The 19,236-nt window shown below is 49.6% G+C and overlaps 1 protein-coding gene across 2 annotated transcripts; it reads right to left on the bottom strand.

Annotated features, from left to right (window-relative positions):
- Positions 1-5,577: 5,577 nt before the first annotated feature.
- Positions 5,578-19,189, bottom strand: COQ4 (coenzyme Q4). 2 transcript variants are annotated; one of them, XM_009003517.3, is made up of 7 exons: positions 19,134-19,189; positions 18,555-18,686; positions 16,461-16,557; positions 15,820-15,922; positions 7,344-7,473; positions 6,687-6,780; positions 5,578-6,155 (listed from the first exon to the last, which is right to left on the bottom strand). In XM_009003517.3, the coding sequence occupies exons 2-7, from the start codon at positions 18,682-18,684 to the stop codon at positions 5,984-5,986; spliced, it is 726 nt and encodes a 241-aa protein (XP_009001765.1). In that variant the 5' UTR covers positions 18,685-18,686; positions 19,134-19,189; the 3' UTR covers positions 5,578-5,983. The 2 variants fall into 2 exon arrangements, with proteins under 2 accessions (XP_009001765.1, XP_002743395.1); XM_002743349.6 differs by lacking the exon at positions 19,134-19,189 and adding an exon at positions 18,774-18,863.
- Between the last annotated feature and the right edge of the window lie 47 nt (positions 19,190-19,236).

Below are 19,236 nucleotides of genomic sequence, written 5' to 3'. Positions count from 1 at the left end.
CGCTTCAGCCCAGGAGTTCAAGACCAGCCTGGGCAACATAGTGAGACATTGCCTCTACAGGGAAAAAAAAAAAAAAAAAATTAGCCAGGTAGCTCCTGCCTGTACTCCCAGCTATGCAGTAGGCTGAGGTGGGAGGGTTGCTTGAGCTCTGGAACTTGGGGCTATAGTGAGCTGCGATTGCACCACTGCACTCCACCCTGAGCAACAGAGTAAGATCCTGTCTCAAAAAAATAAAAATAAGCTGGGCACGGTGGCTCACACCTGTAATTCCAGTATTTTGGGAGGCTGAGGTGGGCAGATCACATGAGCTCAGGAGTTCAAGACCAGCCTGGCCAACATGGCGAAATCCTGTCTCTATTAAAAATACAAAAATTAGCTGGGCATGGTGGTGCACATCTGTAATTCCAGCTACTTGGGAGGCTGAGGCATTAGAATCACTGAACCTGAGAGACGGAGGTTGCAGTGAGCTGAGATTGCACCACTGCACTCCAGCCTGGGCAACAGAGCAGCAAAAGCCTGTCTCAAAATAGTAATAATAAAAAAAAATAAAGATGAAATTTTGGTCTGATAAGGATTTAGATCTATTTCTTCTGTAACATAGGGTGCATACTTTTGGGGACTTGGGTAAATTCAAGCACCATGTCCTTTGTGGGTATCACGTTCAGGAGGCAGAATGTGCAGTGTCCTGGGCATGGGCATTGGCATCAAGTTCAACTTCTCAGCTGAAAGGTCAAGACTCATTTTCTAATTATATATAAAAATTGGGACATACTAATTAGTAATATCTCACAGGATCGGTATAGACATTTGTGGGGAGCATTTGGGTTTTTTGTTTTTGAGACAGGATCTCACTCTATCCCCCAGGCTGGAGTACAGTGGTGTGATCATGGCTTACTGCAGTCTCAATCTCCTGGGCTCAATGCCTATCTCAGCCTGGGACTACAGGCACGTGCCACCACATCTGGCTTGTGGGGAGCATTTGCAGTAGTGTTTTACATTATTTATAATTGTGGCTTATAAACTCATTGAGCACAAAGTACATAGACAAGAAGATTATCTCTGTATTCACAGGGCTTGGCAAATAATAGAAGTTCAATAAACATTTTTGTTTTGAAACGAAGTCTCACTCTGTTGCCAGGCTGGAGTGCAGTGGCGTGATCTTGGCTCACTGCAACCTCCCTGTTCAAGTGATTCTCCTGCCTCAGCCTCTTGAGTAGCTGGGACTACAGGCGCCCGCCACCACACCTGGCTAATTTTGTATTTTTAGTAGAGACGGGGTTTCACCATGTTGGCCAGGATGGTCTCGATCTCCTCACCTTATCATCTGCCCGCCTTGGCCTCCCAAAGTGCTGGGATTACAGGTGTGAGACACCACACCTGGCCTATAAACATTTCTTGAACCAGTGAAAGGAAGAGTGAATTGGAGGCTCTGACCTTATACGCACCAGGATCCGTGAGTATAAACATGAGTACTTCACATCAACTACTGAGGTCATAAACAAGTGGGCAGGTGAGACTTTGTGGGAGGATGCTGGTGACCAGCCACCTCCTGTCCTTTAGTTAGGCTTGTGACACTGGAGAAACCAAAGCAGTACCACCAGACACTGAGTCAGGGCTGAGGAGGAGAAGCAAAAGGACACAGAGAGAATAGGACAGCCTGCCTTTCAGTTGCTTCGTCTAGCTGGACACACAGGGCAGGTGGAAGTGAGGTGGAATAGGTTGTCCCTCACCCAGCGCTCATTAAGCTGGTGTCACATGTATCACAATACTGTCATTAAAAGTTTTTTAGGCCAGGTGAGGTGGCTCATGCCTGTAATCCCAGCAATTTGAGACTGAGGTGGGCAGATCACGAAGTCAGGAGTTCCAGACCAGCCTGGCCAATATGGTGAAACCCCGTCTCTACTAAAAAATACAAAAATTAAGGAGTGGTGGTACGTGCCTGTAGTCCCAACTACTCAAGAGGCTGAGGCAAGAGAATCGCTGGAACCCGGGAGGCAGAGGTTGCAGTGAGCCAACATCAAACCACTGCACTCCAGCCTGGGCAACAGGGTCTTACTCCTATTGACCAGACAATCACGGCTCACTGCAGCCTTGACCTCCTGGGCTCAGGTGCTCCTGCCACCTCATCTTCCTGAGTAACTAGGGCTACAGGTGTGCACCACCACACTTGGCTAATTTTTTGTATTTTTAGTAGAGACAGAGTTTCTTCATGTTGTTTAGGCTGGTCTGGAACTCTTGAGCTCAAGTGATCTGCCCCACCAGGCCTCCCAAAGTTCTGGGATTCCAGGTGTGAGTCACCGCCCCCTACTCAATAAAATCATTTCAGAGTGGTGACTGCTCTAAAGAAAATAAGGGTAGGGTGCAGTGGTTCACATCTGGAATCCCAGCACTTTTGGAGGCCACGGTAGGAGGATGGCTTGAGGCCAGGAGTGCAAGACCAGTGTGGCCGACATAGCAAGACCCTGTCTCTAAAAATAAAATAAAATTAATTGAAAAAAACACTTGGGCTGGGCATGGCGGCTCATGTCTGTAATCCCAGCACTTTGGGAGGCTGAGACAGGTAGATCACCTGAGGTCAGGAGTTCAAGACCAGCCTGACCAACATGGATAAATCTCATCTCTACTAAAAATACAAAAAAATTAGCCAGGCATGGTGATGCATGCCTGTAATCCCAGCTACTCAGGAGGCTAAGGCAGGAGAATCTCTTGAACTTGGGAGGCAGATGTTGTGGTGGGCTAAGATCTGAGATCACACCATTACACTCCATCCTGGACAACAAGAGGGAAACTTAGTCTAAAAAACAAAAACTTGCCCCAGCGCGGTGGCTCATGCCTGTAATCCTGAGTAGCTACTGCTATTTAGGTAGGTGAGCCAAGATCATGCCATTGCACTTCAGCCTGGGTGACAGAGCAAGACTCTGTCTCAAAAAAAAAAAAACAAGAGAAAAGCTTAGCTAGGCATGATGGCACACATCCAAAGTCCCAGCTACTGGGGAGGCTGAGACAGGAGGATCCTGGAGACCAAGAGGTCGAGGCTGTAGTGAGCTGTGATCGTGGCACCACACTTCAGCCTGGGTGATGAAATGAGACCCCATCTCAAAAAATAATGAAGTAAATAATAAACAGAAGATGATAGTGTGGAGTGAGGGGTAGGGGGACTGGGGACTGCTTCAGATGGCTGGGAAGCCCAGGAAGACGTCTTCGAGGTGACATTTGAGCCGAGATGTGAATGTAATGACTTGGGGACACGGTACTGTTCTTAAAGGCAAAAAGAAGCCTGGTGTATTCAGGGAGCAAGATGAAGGCAAGCATGGTTTACTGAGATGGGAGAATGGAAGTTTCTAGGGAGAAGTTGATAGGCCCTCACTGGTTAAGTGGTTACCTATAGCCAATTTGATTTTTCTCCAATCATGAGCTGGTAACACAAATGCCACCTGAGCAGAGGCTCAGGAGACCAGACTCCATTCCCAGCTAAGCCTGATGCCTTGTGTCCATCTCACAAGTGCTAGAAAGGCCCAGGGTTGTCCAGGCACTGCTTGCCTAGAGCAGGTGAGCTACCCAGCTGGGCAGTGAAGGCTATCTGTCTGACCTCCACTGCCACCTTGGCACTGTTGACTTTAGTGAGTTGTGGTGGGGGTGCCAGGGACGCTGGGAAGCTGCAGAAACAACTGGCAGGTCTGCAGAGACTGGTGAGGTATGGGGACTTACTCCCATGCCCTCCTTTTCCTGCAGAGATTCAAGGAGCTCAGAACAAGCCTTCCCTCCTGAAAAGTCCATGGTTCTGCGGTGGGCCTCCAGCCTCCCCTGCCCTTCTTCTGCCACTGGGATCCCTGCCAGACATGGAAGGCTGGGGCCCTGGTATGGCAGTGCTGAGCAGGTCTTCAGACATCTTGTTCCAACCTCAGCTCTGCTCCTACTGCCTCGTTAGTAAAACACAAGTGAAATACTACCTCCCTCCTTGGGTGGTGACCTTGAGGTGTCTATGCAATAATGCATCTCAAGTGCTTAGTACTGCCTGACATATAGTACAGTTAGAAATGGATTATAGATAGGGAAACTGAGGCACTGGTAAGCGTACCAGGGGGCCTGTGGCCTGTTTTAGTTACTTCACGGCAAGTCTCTGCCTGCCTCTGAGCCATTGTTGATCTATCCATACAGTGAATTGGCCTGAAGAATGCTAAAGCCTCTTCCATCTTGGGGTTCTTCTGGCTTTTTGAGACAGAGTCTAACTCTGTCGCCCAGGCTGGAGTGCAGTGGCGCGATCTCAGCTCACTATAACCTCCCCCTCCTGGGTTCAAGCGATTCTCCTGCCTCAGCCTCCTGAGTAGCTGGGACTACAGGCATACGCCACCACACCTGGCTAATTTTTTATTTTTTAAATATAAAAATAAAAATGATGAGACAGGGTTTCATCATGTTAGCCAGGATGGTCTCGATCTCCTGACCTTGTGATCCATCCACCTTGGCCTCCCAAAGTGCTGGGATTACAGGCTTGAGCCACCGCACCAGGCCTGGTTCTAAATCCCAAGACAGGGCCACCTACTCTTCTAACACCTGTCATCCAGCCATTGTTCCTTGGCTCTTCCCCAGGGAAAATGCCTGTTTGCCACTCCAAAATGAACTGCAGCCTTTTGTGCTTGTGAACACAAGAATAACACAGCTCCTGATTGGTGGGGCGCAGTGGTTCACATCTGGATTATTTGGAAGGCCAAGGGTGGGGGGATCACTTGCCCAGGAGTTCAAGTGGCCTGTACAACACAGACAGACCTCATCTTTACAAAAAATTAAAATTAGTTGAGCGGCCAGGTGCAGTGGCTCACACCTGTAATCAGGAGTTAGAGACCAGCCTGGGCAACATGGTGAAACCTCATCTCTACCAAAAAATACAAAAATTAGCTGGGCATGATGGCATGTGCCTATAGTCCCAGCTCCTGGGGAGGCTGAGGTGGGAGAATTGCTTGAACCTGGGAGGCAGAGGTTGCAGTGAGCTGAGATCATGCCACTACACTCAAGCCTGAGCAAAAGAGTAAGACCCTGTCTCAGAAATAAACAAAAAAATAGAAACTTAAAAAAAAAAATGAGTTGGGTGTGGTGCTATATACCTGTGGCCTCAGCTGCCGGGGAGGCCGAGATGAGGACTGCTTGGGCCCAGGAAGTTGAGGGTAGTGAGCCATGACTGGGCCACGCACTCCAACCTACATGATGGGGCAAAACCTTGTCTCAGAAAAAAAAAAAAAACCCCTAAAAAACCAAAAACTCCACCCCCCACTCCTTGGGTGAAGTCCTCCTTCTGAATGCCCGTAGAAAATCCCTGGTCCTAGGGGGTGGATGCCTTATATCCCACTTTTCCTGATTGCGAAACGGGGACTCAGGGTGGGGAAGGGACTTGCCCTAAGTCCTCTGCTAGAAAACAGGGAGGAGCTGGCAATTTGAATCCATGTCCACCCAACTTCGGCCAGAGGAGAGGGGACAAGCAGCTAAAGGCCAGGCTGGAGGGGAACTTCTGCCCTCAGTGCTTGGAAGGCCCAAGAGTGCCAGTCACCAGCATCCCTGGAGGAAGGGAGGACAAGCAGACACTTGACCTAATGGGAGCCTTTATTCATAAACACTTGCCTCCCACTCTGCTTCCCTCTTCTCAGGCTTTTGGAAGTGGGTGTAGCCTCACTCCTGTGAGGACACCCAGCAAACCTGGCTGCCTGGGAGGAGTCTGGGACAGGAGCGTAGATCTCCAGCATCCCAGCATGAGCCCAGATGACTTACAGCTGTTCATGCACGGTTCTTTTTGGGGAGCTGCTGGTTCCCCTGGGAGTCCCACTGTACTGCTTGCTCCCTGGGGGTTGGTCCTCAAGGCCACTCAGCAGTGGCTATGACAAATTATGATAAATGTAGTCCAAGGGTCAGTGTTCAAAGAAGAGGAACAAAGCCTTCTGCCCCCAAGGGAAGCAGTGGGTGGAGGCAGGCCAGGCCCCACTGGCTCAGGAGCTCAGGCCAAGCCTTGGATGTGTATGGGTGGTGCGGTAATTCCCAGCTCCTCCTGCAAAGCCCTCAGGGGCTGCTCCCAGCGCTGCTCATAGTACAGGTTGAGGAGACATGGGGCTCTGCGCCCATTCTGAATGGCCCATGGGATCAACTCTGAGATCAACACTTGCAGGCTCCTGTGGGGCAGCAGAGGAAAAAGAAAACGTAAGGTTCCTGGGGGCCAGGCACTCCACAGTTCAGCACTTGATGTGCATTTTCTCAGTTCATCCTCACAAAGACCTTGGAAGGATGTAGTTACTATTCCTCCTTTTCAGATGAGACAACAGATCTCAGTGAGGTGGAATCCCAAGCCTAAAGTCACACATCTTGAACATGTCGAAGCTCAGATTTAAATCATGGCCCCCTCATTCCAGAATCTAACACCAACCTCCCTTCTCACTGACCCTCATTCTGATGCTGCATTTAGGCCTGACCCAAGAGACCCCAGAGTCCTGTGAAATGTACAGGCTTTATTTGCTCCCTTGAAGACCCCTGTCCCAAGCCAGTTTCACATCTCTGCTCCATTCCTTCTACCCTTACTTTCTGGAGAACTAGAAAGGGCTGTGCAGGGACCTGTGTGCTCTTCCTACTTCCAGGAGCCCTGGTCCCTCTGAGTTCTGCCAACTCCAACCCCCCAACCCTGACCCACCCACCACTTGAAAACTTACTGAGCACTGAGTTGGATTGGTCCAAAGAGTGCACCCAGGATGCACATGGGCAGGCCAGTCTGGACAGCCTCAAACCATTTCACCACGATCTCCCCTGGGGGTGAGGGATGGGTTGGGAGGTGAACAGGCTATCTAAAGGAAAGGCCAGTGGTGCTCACAGCAGGGCAAAGAGAGGCAATTGTTCCTCTCTAATCTCTACCAGGGTCAGCTGTGCCCAGTCCTGGCCTGTGCTGGAACCTGGGGCACTCAGCTTAGGGTATGGGAGAGGGCCCAAGAGTAAACAGAAGGGAATAAGGGATGGAGAAGAAGCCTGGGGTCAGGGCACAGAGGATCCTATTGCCCCATAAGCCAGGCTAAACACTCCAGGATGGTTCCTGTAGGTCTTAGGGAGCTGCTGAGGTTTCAGAGCAGGAAAGCAGCTAAGCCCAAAAAGAGACCAAGAGCCTTGAGGATGGGCTGCCGCTACATCAGTGCAGGAACCCTGAGAGGCAGCGGGAGGGAGAAGGGGGATGTGTGGCGAAGGTGCTACCAAGATGTTCAGGTAAAGCAGAAAATGAGGCACAAGCCAGGTGATGCAGGGGGTGGTGGAGATAGGCAAGCCCTGCCTGGCCCTGAAGCCACCCAGGGAGACAGGCCGTTGGGGTTGGTGGTACTCACCCAGGATGTTGGTGGGCATCCCCAGCACGGTGTGGAGCATGTCGTGCACCTCCCGGTACCGCTGAATCACGTATGCGAGCTCCTCATCATCCACGAAGCGGGTGGGTGCTCGGGTGTCTGGGGAGACCCTCTGACAACCACGAGCCTCCCTTAGAACCCTTCCTGATGGTTTCTAGGACCCGATTTGCCAGACTCTCTCTGGCACTGTCACAACTCTCAACAAACTCATACCCTACTAGAAAACCCCGGGGACTGGTCAGGCGCCATGGCTCATGCCAGTAATCCCAGCACTTTGGGAGGCTGAGGCAGGTGGATCACCTGAGGTCAGGAGTTTGAGACCAGTCTGACCAATATGGTGAAACCCCATCTCTACTAAAAATACAATCATTAGCTGGGCATGGTGGCAGGCACCTGTAATCCCAGCTACTTGGGAGGGTGAGACAGGATAATTGCTTGAACCTGGGAGGTGGAAGTTGCAGTGAGCCGAGATCGTGCCACTGCACTGCAGCCTTGACGACAAAGCGAGGCGCCGTCTCAAAATAAATAAATAAAAGATTAGTTTCCATCCATACCTGCTAACTATGGAGGCTTTGGGCACAGAATATGCTGGAACTGGCAACCTTCACTCCTTGGCTTGCCCCAACTCACATGTAATGTCTATGGCCTATTAGAATCTGTGGTACAGAAGCTCTCAATAAGGAGTGGGGAATGAGCAGTTATTGAATAGGTATCAGAGTTTCAGTTTTGGAAGATGAAAAAGTTCATTTCTGCATAACAATGTGAATATACTTCACTACTAAACTGTACACTTTTAAAAGATTAAGATGGTAGGGCCAGGCATGGTGGCTCACACTTGTAATCCCAGACCTTTGGTAGGCCAAGGCGGACAGATCATGAGGTCAGGAGATGGAGACCAGCCTGTCCAACATGGTGAAACTTCGTTTCTACTAAAAAATACAAAAATTAGCCGGGTGTGGTGGTGCACGCCTGTACTCCCAGCTACTAGGGAAACTGAGGCAGGAGACTCACTTGAACCCAGGAGACAAAGGTTGCAGTGAGCCAAGATCATGCCACTGCACTCCAGCCTGGGTGAGAGTGAGACTCTGTCTCAAAAAAAAAAAAAAAAAAAAGATTAAGATGGTAAATTTTATTTTGTGCTTTTAAAATTTACTATAGTCAAAAATTAAAATTTACAGGCTCATGCCTGTAATCCCACCACTTTGGGAAGCCAAGGCAGGAGGATCACTTGAGGCCAGGAGTTCAAGACCATCTTGGGCAACATAGCAAGACCCTGTCTCTATAAAAAATACAAAAATTAGGCTGGGCATGGTAGCTCACGCCTGTAATCCCAACACTTTGGGAGGTTGAGGCAGGCAGATCACCTGAGGTCAGGAGTTCAACACCAGCCTGGTTAACATGGAGAAACTCCATCTTTTTATGTATGTATGTATGTATATCTATTTATTTAAAGACAGAGTCTCACTCTGTAGCCAGGCTCCAGGCTGGAGTGCAGTGGCACAAATTCGGCTCACTGCAACCTCTGCCTCCCAGGTTCAAGCAATTCTCCTGCCTCAGCCTCCCAAGTAGCTGGGACTACAGGTGCGTGCCACCACGCCCAGCTAATTTTTGTATTTTTAGTAGAGACGGGGTTTCACCATGTTGGCCAGGATGGTCTTGATCTCTTGACCTTGTGATCCACCCAACTCAGCCTCCCAAAGTGCTGGGATTACAGGCATGAGCCACTGCGTCTGGCCTAGAAACTCCATCTTTACTAAAAAATACAAAAATCAGCCAGGTGTGGTGAGGCACACCTGTAAACCCAGCTACTTGGGAAGCTGAAACAGGAGAATCACTTGAACCCAGGAGGCAGAGGTTGTAGTGAGCCGAGATCGCACCACTACACTCCAGCCTGGGTAACAGAGTGAGAGACTCTGTCTCCAAGAAAAGAAAAATACAAAAATTAGTCAGGTGTGGTTATGTATGCCTGCAGTCTCAGCTACTCAGGAGGCTGAGACAGGAGGATTGCTTGAGCCCGAGTTTAAGGTTACAGGGAGCTCTGACTATACCGCTGCACGCAAGCAAGATATTGTCTCTAAAAACAAAAACAGAAAATGAAGCCCCAAAGACCCTGGTGCTAGCACAAGTTGCTCCCAGCTTGGGGTGCTGCTCTCTCCCACTATCCCCATCTTCACTGTGGTAATTCCTACTTATCCTTCATGACCTGGGTTAAGCGTCCCCCGCCCCCCACCCCACCCTGAAGCCATCCCTATAGACCACTCAGGTTCATGTTATGGTCTCTTGAAGCATCATGCACCTCTTTGTGGCACTTAAAATAAGTGTACGTTGATGTTTAATGTGTGATAATTAATGTCTCCTAGACCTGCACTGTCCAGATTGGCAGCCATTTGCCACATGTGGCCACTGAGAAAGGTGGCAAGTTCCAACTGAGATGTGCTAAACACATAAAATACAAGAGACTTAAAGAATGTAAAAATCTCAGTAATTTGAAAATATTGATTTTTGAAATATTACTTTGAAATAATACTTTGGATATACTGGGCTAAACAAGATGCATATTTAAAATTAATTCTGGCCAGGTGCAGTGGCTCACACCTATAATCTCAGCACTTTGGGAGGCTGAGGCAGGCAGATCAACATAGGAGTTCAAGATCAGCCTGGCCAACATGATGAAACCCCATCTCTACTAAAAATACAAAAATTGGCCTGGCATGATGGTGGGAGCCTGTAATCCCAGCTACTTGGGAGGCTGAGACCAGAGAATTGCTTGAACCTGGGAGGCAGAGGCTGCAATGAGCTGAGATGGTGCCTTTGCACTCCAGCCTGAGTGACAGAAGCAAGATTTTGTCTCAAAAGAAAATAAATTAATTCCACCTTTTTTTGGGGGGCAGATGGAGTTTTGCTCTCGTTGCCCAGGCTGGAGTGCAATGGTGCAAACATGGCTCACTGCAATCTCCACCTCCTGGGTTCAAGCAATTCTCTTGTCTCAGCCTCCCAAGTAGCTGGGATTACAGGCTCCCACCACCATGCCAGGCTAATTTTTATATTTTTAGTAGAGATGGGGTTTCATCATGTTGGCCAGGCTGGTCTCGAACTCCTGACCTCAGCTGATCCACCAGCCTCAGCCTCCCAAAGTGCTGGGATTACAGGTGTGAGCCACTGTGCCCAGTTCCACCTGTTTCTTTTTGCAATTAAAGTGGCTGGCAGAAAATTTTAAATGACCTACATGCTCACGTTATATTTTTATGGATGGTATTGCAACAGCCTGTCTGCTACACAAGGGCAGGGCTGGCTCTGTTTTGCTTATTCTTTTACCTCCAGTAGCCTGATCCCAGGCCTGGATGAATGAACATCTCTTGAACATATGACTAAAGGGCCAGCCCTGGGACTTCTTTGACCTCAGGTAGGAATGTTGTCTCCTCCTCTTACCTGGCCACTGCTTCTGAGTACTCAGCAGCACTCATAAAGAGTGGGCATAGCCTGGTCTTCCTTTTCCCAAAGAATGCCCTCAGAGTGTCCACAAGCTGAGATCTGATGTCTCCCTGGCTTTGGGGCTGTTGGCTTAATACCATGCTCGATCTGTGTCTGTGGCCTTACAAGGTCCTAGGACCTAATTCCCTCTGCAGTTCTACTTGTTGTGTGAAGCTGATCATAGAGTATCCACCATGTGCAGCGGCAGCGTAGGGTGTCCTTTATGTATATATTTCATCCTTGCAATCTCAGAGATAAATACTGTTATTATGCAGATATAGATAAGGAAAACAAGGGCTGCCCATGGTGACTCAGGCCTGTAATCCCAGCACTTTGGGAGGCCAAGGCCAGCTGATAACTTGAGGTCAGGAGTTTGAGACCAGCCTGGCCAATATGGTGAAACCCTGCCTATACTAAAAATACAAAAATTAGCCAGGGGTGGTGGCGTGCCCCTGTAGTCCCAGCTACTCGGAAGGCTGAGGCAGGAGAATCGTCAGGAGGGGGAGGTTGCAGTGAGCTCAAATTATGCCCTCCAGCTTGGGTGACAGAGGAGACAAAAAAAAGATAAGGAAAACAAGGTTCAGAGGGATAAAGTAATTTGCCCAAGATCACACGGCTAGTAAAGTGGCTCAGTCAGGATTTGAAACAAAGTCTGTTAGATTCTAAAGCTAGTGGCCTTAACATCCATTACCAAGGCTAATAAGTGCCCTGGAAGATATATGTGAGGTCCTCTTACTTCTGATGAGGAATCAGAGACTTAGCAAGGTTGGAGGATTTGTCCAAGGTTGTAAAGCTGAGAAGAGAGGCAGGATTGTAACTCAGGCTCCTCCTAATTCTCAAGCCCGTCTGTAATCTTGATGCTGCAAGATGACCGCACCTACAACAAAGTCAGCCTCAGGGAGGGGAGGGTGGCCTCACCTTGAACCTTTATCTAAATCTTGGTGGAAACAAAGGTACTCCTTTGCATTCCATGAGCTGCTGATTTCCTTGCTTTCCTTGTGTCACAATCGCCAGAGTGCTTACCACAAGTGGGACTGTGGCTGAGCAAGGTGCCCTGGCAGTCCCATCCCTGCTACGCCCTCTCCTCCACAGCAACAGGACTAAATACTGGGGGGGAAATTCAGAAGACTGTCTCTCCCTGTGTGGCACTTGAGGCAGGTCACTCTGGAGAGTTAGTTTCCCACTGATGAAATTTGCATCCTGGTGAAATCTGAGATGGTATAAAATAGGGCAAGTGTCCGGGCGTGGTGGCTCAAGCCTGTAATCCCAGCACTTCAGGAGGCCGAGGCGGGTGGATCACGAGGTCAAGAGATCGAGACCATCCTGGTCAACAAGGTGAAACCCGTCTCTACTAAAAATACAAAAATTAGCTGGGCATGGTGGTGCGCGCCTGTAGTCCCAGCTACTCGGGAGGCTGAGGCAGGAGAACTGCTTGAACCCAGAAGGCGGAGGTTGTGGTGAGCCGAGATCGTGCCACTGCACTCCAGTCTGGGTAACAACAGCGAAACTCAGTCTCAAAAAATAAATAAATAAATAAAAAATAGGGCAAGCGATCGCCTGTCAAGGTGGCTGTGCAGGAGACTGAGGAACAGAACATCGTCTCAGGGACAATAACCATCTAGAGCAGTGGTTCCCCACTGCCCACCAGTGGACATCTGTAATCTCTGGAGACATCTGTGGTTGTCACAACTTGGCAGGGGTGCTCCTGGCACCCAGTGAGTAGCAGCCAGGGATGCCAGGAAACACCCTACCATGTTCAGGACCACCCCGACAACCAAGAGTGACCCAGCCCAAACACTGACACTGCCAAGACTGAGAAACTGTTCTGGGGAAACTTTGGAGACCCCTTACCTCCTCCAGCCTGGCTGGCTCTGGCAGCCGGGCTGGATAGGCATTTGGTAGGGGGACCTTGATGGGATGTATCTGTGTTGGAGGAGGGAGGGAAGATGGCACAGGGACAGGGAAGATAGGCCAACTGGATCCTAAGGTCCTTTACAAATCAATGTTACCATCTTGCTCCAGACTTTCCACAAGCTTCCTACTGCTCCTATTACAAAATATAGAAGAACCCACAGAGGAGCAATGTGGCCACCACAAACCTTAATGGAGCACCTACAACTGGCTAGGTCAGTATCAGGGATTTAGTATACTACCCCAAACCAAGGACAAGGGCAGGGGAACAATCTAGGCAGGAAGACAGTCCTCGAATCTGACCAGAGTACTTGCAAAAGGTACTGCAAGGGAGGGGTAAAGCCAGCACATGTTATGGGAATTTAGTAACACAGAGCCCTGTGGCTGAAACTGGGCCAATGCCATCATACTGGTGGCCTCTAGTCAGGGCCCAGCCCTGACTGACTTCCCAGCCCACTCACTGTCTCTCCTCCCTTCACTCCTCTGCAGCCATACTGGTCGACCTTCCTTTTCCTAAATACGTGGGGCCTCTGCCCTTGCCGGTGCCTCTACTCAGAATGCTCTTCCCCAGCTCTCCACAGGGTTGGATCCTCCTCACCTTCCACGTCTCCTCAGAGGAGCCGGCCCTGACCATCCCATCAGAAACACTGTCTTCTATCACACTAACTTCTGTTCATAGCCGCCAGAATGTAAGCTCCACTAAGGCAGGCTTTTTGCTGGTTTTGTCCACTGTATCCCAACTGCTGACAATAGTGCTGGTGTACTTTTTTTTTTTGAGACAGGGTCTTGCTCTGCTGCCCAGGCTAGAGTGCAGTGGTGTGATCACAGGTCACGGCCCTCAACCTCCTGCGCTCAACTCATCCTCCCACCTCAAACTCCCTCCCAGGTGGCTGGGACTATGGGTACACATCACTATGCCTGGTTAATTTTTTGTGTTTTTTGCAGAGACAGGGTTTCACCATGTTGCCCAGGCTGGCCTCTAATTCCTGGGCTCAAGTGATCTGCCCACCTCAGCCTCCCAAAGTATTAGGATTACACACGTGAGCCACCATGCCCGGCCTAGTGCCAGAATATTCTAATTGCTTAAAACATTTGGCCAGGCGCGGTGGCTCACGCCTATAATCCCAGCATTTTGGGAGGCCGAGGTGGGTGGATCACGAGGTCAAGAGATCGAGACCATCCTGGTCAACACGGTGAAACCCCGTCTCTACTAAAAATACAAAAAAAATTAGCTGGGCATTGTGGCACACGCCTATAGTCCCAGCTACTCAGGAGGCTAAGGCAGGAGAATGGCTTGAACCCAGGAGACGGAGGTTGCTCTGAGCCGAGATTGCGCCATTGCACTCCAGCCTGGGTAACCAGCGAAACTCTCAAAAAAAAAAAAAAAAATTTACCTGTATTTAATTTAATTTATTTATTTAGAGATGGAGTCTCACACTGTTGCCCAGGCTGGAATGCAGTAGTGTGATCTCGGTACACTGCAACCTCTGACTCCTGGGTTCAAGTGATTCTTCTGCCTCAGCCTCCCAAGTAGGCACATGCCACCATGTCCGGCTAATTTTTATATTTTTAGTAGAGACGAGGTTTCACCATATTGGCCAGGCTGGTCTGGAACTCCTAACCTTGTGATCTACCCACCTCAGCCTCCCAAAGTGCTGGGATTACAGGTGTTGAGCCACCGTGCCCGGCCTTACCTGTATTTTTATATGAATTTTTTTGTTTTGTTTGAGACAGAGTCTCACTCTGTCACCCAGGCTGGAGTGCAGTGGTGCGATCTCGGCTCACTGCAATCTCTGCCTCCCAGGTTCAAGCAATTCTCCTCAGCCTCCAAAGTAGCTGCGATTATAGGCGCACACCACCACACCCGGCTAACTTTTGTATTTTTAGTAGAGACAGGGTTCTACCATGTTGGCCAGGCTGGTCTCAAACTCCTGACCTCAGGTGATCTGCCCGCCTAGGCCTCCCAAAATGCTGAGATTATAGGTGTGAACCATTGTGCCCACCCTGAAAAATCTTTTAAACTATTTTATTGTCTACCTCTCCAACTAGAATAGAAATAAGGGTGGGAAACTTGGCTGTCCAGTTCACCATTATATCCCCAGTACACACAAAAAATGGATGGGCCAGGCACGGTGACTTAGGCCTATAATCTCAGCACTTTGGAAGGCTGAGGCAGGCAGATCACTTGAGGTCAGGAATTCAAGACCGGCCTGGCCAATATGGTAAAACCCCATCTCTACTAAAAATAGAAAAATTAGCCAGGCGTTGTGTTGTGCACCTATAATCCAAGGTACATGGGAGGATGAAGCAAGAGAATTGCCTGAACCTGGGAAGCTGAGCTGCAGTGAGCCATGACCGCCCCACTGCACTCCAGCCTGGGTGACAGAGCGAGGCTCTGTCTCAAAACAAAAAACCAAAAGGATGGCACATGGCAGAGGCTCAGTAAGTGAATGAGTTCACCAACAGTCGGGACATCCCCTTTCCCCCTCTCCTTGTCCTCCTTTGCCTGGGGCTGGAGAGTGTCAAACCTGCCACATCACGGACAGCGATGTCCGTGGAACAAGGGAGCATAGTACAGCAGTTAAGAGCATGACCTGGCGTTGATTACTGGCTCCATTAATACCAGCTGCGTGAAATTAGCAAGTTGCTTCAATGCTCTGAGCCTCTGTTTCCTTATGTACTAAAAGAGGATAATAATAGAACATACTTTCTTTTTCTTTTTTCTTAGAAGAGACAGAAGCGGAAACAAGAGAAAAATGAAATAAAAATACATATATTAAAAAAAAAAAATGGAACATACTTGACAGGGTTGTGGGGGGGATTCAGCAAGACCACAGATGCAGCTGGCATCAAGCATGCAGTGGGAGGTTAGTGGACACTGGCCAGTATTATCATTTGAAGGCATGTTCCACCCATTTGCCTGTCCCATAGAAAATGACAAAGCCTTGGCATAACCCTGAAAAGCACTCTCGTCTATGGTGGCAGCTCAGGGCTCCTCTTTACTCAGGGTGTCAGGCCTGTGCTATTCCTCTGTCCTGTCTGGTGACTGCTAAGTACACAGAAGCTGAAAACTCACGTTCACATCCAGAAAACGGAGATATTCGCGGCCCAGGGAGCCCTCTGGTAGGCTCTGGAGCTTGCCCAGGTCGAGGGTGGATGTCGAAATCCGGGGACGCTCCCTGAAAGGCAAGACTTGGGTATTGGGAGAGGGCTGGCAAAGGTAGGTGAAAGATCCAACTGCAGTGAGCTAGGAGGCAGAAGAACCCACAGAGGAGCAATGTGGCCACCACAAACCTTAATGGAGCACCTACAACTGGCCAGGTCAGTATCAGGGACTTAGCATACTACCCCAAACCAAGGACAAGGGCAGGGGAACAATCTAGGCAGGAAGACAGTCCTCGAATCTGACCAGAGTACTTGCAAAAGGTACTGCAAGGGAGGGGTAAAGCCAGCACATGTTATGGGAATTTAGTAACACAGAGCCCTGTGGCTGAAACTGGGCCAATGCCATCATACTGCCCAACTCAGAGGTCATCACAGTGTATACATGTGTATATGAACGACATCCCTGGAATTGGGCAGTGCCCAGTCTGTGCAACTATATGTGGCCAGGGTATCAAGAGCATGCTAGAGGAACAGAACAAACAAAATGTGATTCTAGAAAGGTCAGAATACCTAGAGATTACCCCCAGACCCCCAGGCAGAGCTGGGACCTACTGCAGGATCTGGGCACCCTCTGGATCCCTCCTCATCTGGTCCCTGAGGACCTTCAGGGTTCGGTGTCCCGTGGTCTCCCCTAGAACTGCAACCATGTCTGAAAGGACAGAGACAGGCACAAATGGGGGATGTCATCTTAGGTCTAAGTTACCTGACCCTGTCTGAGCCTGTTTCCTACAGGATAAATTAGAGATAATATCTAGCTCTTCATTGTAAGGATTTATATAGAACACTTAGCAAATTGCCCAGCACAAAACAAGGGCTCAGTATACACATCTATAGTTCTTATTCTTTATCTACTGGGGTGGGACGGCTCCGCTTGTCACAATATTCTAAACATTTTCTAAGTCACTTTTCACAATACAATATCACGTCTCCATTGATTGGTAGAGGCTTAGGCATCTAAGAGAGTGCTGGGCTACAGCCCAGGTGTGTTCACTATCTAGGTGACCTAGTGCAAGCTGCTTCACATTTCTGTTTTGTTTTGTTTTTTGAGACAGGGTCTTGCTCTGTTGCCCAGGCTGGAGTGAAGTGCTGTGATCACAGCTCACTGCTAGGACTACAGGTGTGCAGCTAGCTTTTTAAATTTTCTGTAGAGATGAGGTCTTGCTATGTTGCCCAGGCTGGTCTTGAACTTTGGCCTCAAGTGATCCTCCCATCTTGGATTCTCAAATTGTTGGGGTTACAGTTGTGAGTCACCATGCCTAGCCTGCTTCACGTTTTTCAGCCTTGGTATCCTAATTTATGAAGTGCAGACAACTTTCTTAGATGGTTCTTGTGAGAAACCATGAAAATCATGCATATATAACACTTGGTGGATAAGCGGTAGTGGCTGACGCCTGTAATTCCAACGGGCGGGGGAGGACCTGAGGCAGGAGGATCGCTAGAGGCAAAGAGTTTCAGACCAGCCTGGGCAACATGGCAAGACCCCAACTCTACAAAAAAAATTTAAAAATTCGCTGGCCTTGGCTGGGTGTGGTGGCTCACGCCTGTAATCCCAACACTTTGGGAGGCCAGGTGAGTGAATCACCTGAGGTCAGGAGTTTGAGACAGGCCTGGGCAACATGGCGAAATCTGGTTTCTACTAAAAATACAACAATTAGCCCAGGTGGCACAGGCCTGTAAGCCCAGTTACTCCGGAAGCTGAGGCACAAAAATCGCTTGAACCTGGGAGGTGGGGGGTGCAGAGAGCCGAGATCGCACCGCTGCACTCCAGCGTGGGCCACAGAGAGACATTCTGTCTCAAAACAAAACAAAACAAAAAAACCAAAAAACCACTGGCGACATGGATATATAGTGTTTTTTGTTTAAGACAGGGTCTCATTCTTGCCCAGGTTGGAGTGCAATGGTGCAATCACAGCTCTCTGAAGTCTCGAACTCCCCTGCTCAAATGATCCTCCCCACCTCAGCCTTCCAAGTAACTGGGAATACAGCCACATGCAACCAGGCCCAATTAATTTTTGCATTTTTTTTGTAGATATGGGGATTCACCATGTTGCCCAGGCTGGCCTCAAACTCCTTAGCTCAAGCCATCTGCCCGCTTTGGCCCCTCCAAAGTATTGGGATTATAGGCGTGAGCCACTGTGTCTAGCTTATTGTTTTTATTAGTAGGAATAACAGTATTTCCCAGAACTCAAAAATCCTGGGAGGGATGAGAAAAACACTGTAGAACCCTACGATGTTCTAGTTACACATTCAGCAAACATTTATTGAGCATTTACTATGTGCCAGGCACTATCCAGAAGGCTGCAGATACAGTGGAACGAGGCAGACACGGACCCTGACCTCATTAAATTGACTTTCTAGTAGAATGTTATAAGCTGATCAGTACTTATGAATCATCTATTTAGTCTAGCTGTTCTCAACATGGCTGAATGACAGATTCTCCCAAGTAGTTAGGCAGACTTTCGGATTCCACGCTCCTTTCTCCCTCCACGGCAGATTCAACAGTTAGATCCAGGAATCTGCAATTTCATAAACATTCCGAGTAGTTACGAGCTGCAACCAGGTTATCTCGACCTAGACTATGCTCCAGTTACCCACAGCAAACGGCTCCCAGCCGCTCCCACGGGGACAAGGCGCGGGAGGCCTTACCGTGGCGGTAGGGGTTATAGAGCGCCATAGCCGCGGAACCCGCGGCCAGCAGCGCTTTCTGCAGCGGGGAGGTGGGGATGTGGTGCGGATACAGCAGGCCGACGCCGTCGCTCCTTGCTCGGAACGGCATTTCTGCGGGGCAAGAAAAAGGCCGAGGTCAGAGGAGCTGGGCGCTCCCAGGCTCCTTCCCACCTGCGCCTGGAATCAGGCGCCACTTGCCTGTCGCAGGCCTCGGGCGGCCGGGGAGCCAACGAAACTGGCGCAAGACCGCGTGCAGCACAGTCGCCATGGCAGCGGGCGTCCGCGAAGGATGGGCGGACACGGAGAACGCCGCGAAGCCCCTCCGAAGACGGAGCGTCGGAGGGGTCAAAAACCACTGAAAAACCGATTCTGATGGCGTTGCCTACGGCCCTTTGAGGAGAAACACCGCTGCATGGGCAGAAGGCACGTAGGCCAAGTAGGCGAAGGAAGCCCACGCGAACTGTCTACCTCCTACAACCACCGGTCCAAGACTCTCGCCATTTCACTTCGCCACAGAAAGCGTCTCCAAAGGAAACGCAACAACGAAACCACACTCACTCCAGCTCAGCGCCGGACCCTATTTCCTTCTCCACATCCGGTTTTCCCCGAAGACTATTAAGATGCGAACTTCTTCCGGCTGTGGAACCTGGCGGCGCCTATG

This window comes from Callithrix jacchus, chromosome 1 (genome assembly GCF_049354715.1).
Source record: "Callithrix jacchus isolate 240 chromosome 1, calJac240_pri, whole genome shotgun sequence".
NCBI classification, from domain to species: domain Eukaryota; kingdom Metazoa; phylum Chordata; class Mammalia; order Primates; family Cebidae; genus Callithrix; species Callithrix jacchus.
The sequence above is the reverse complement of the archived record's forward strand: the minus strand, read 5'-3'. Positions and strand labels throughout refer to the sequence as shown.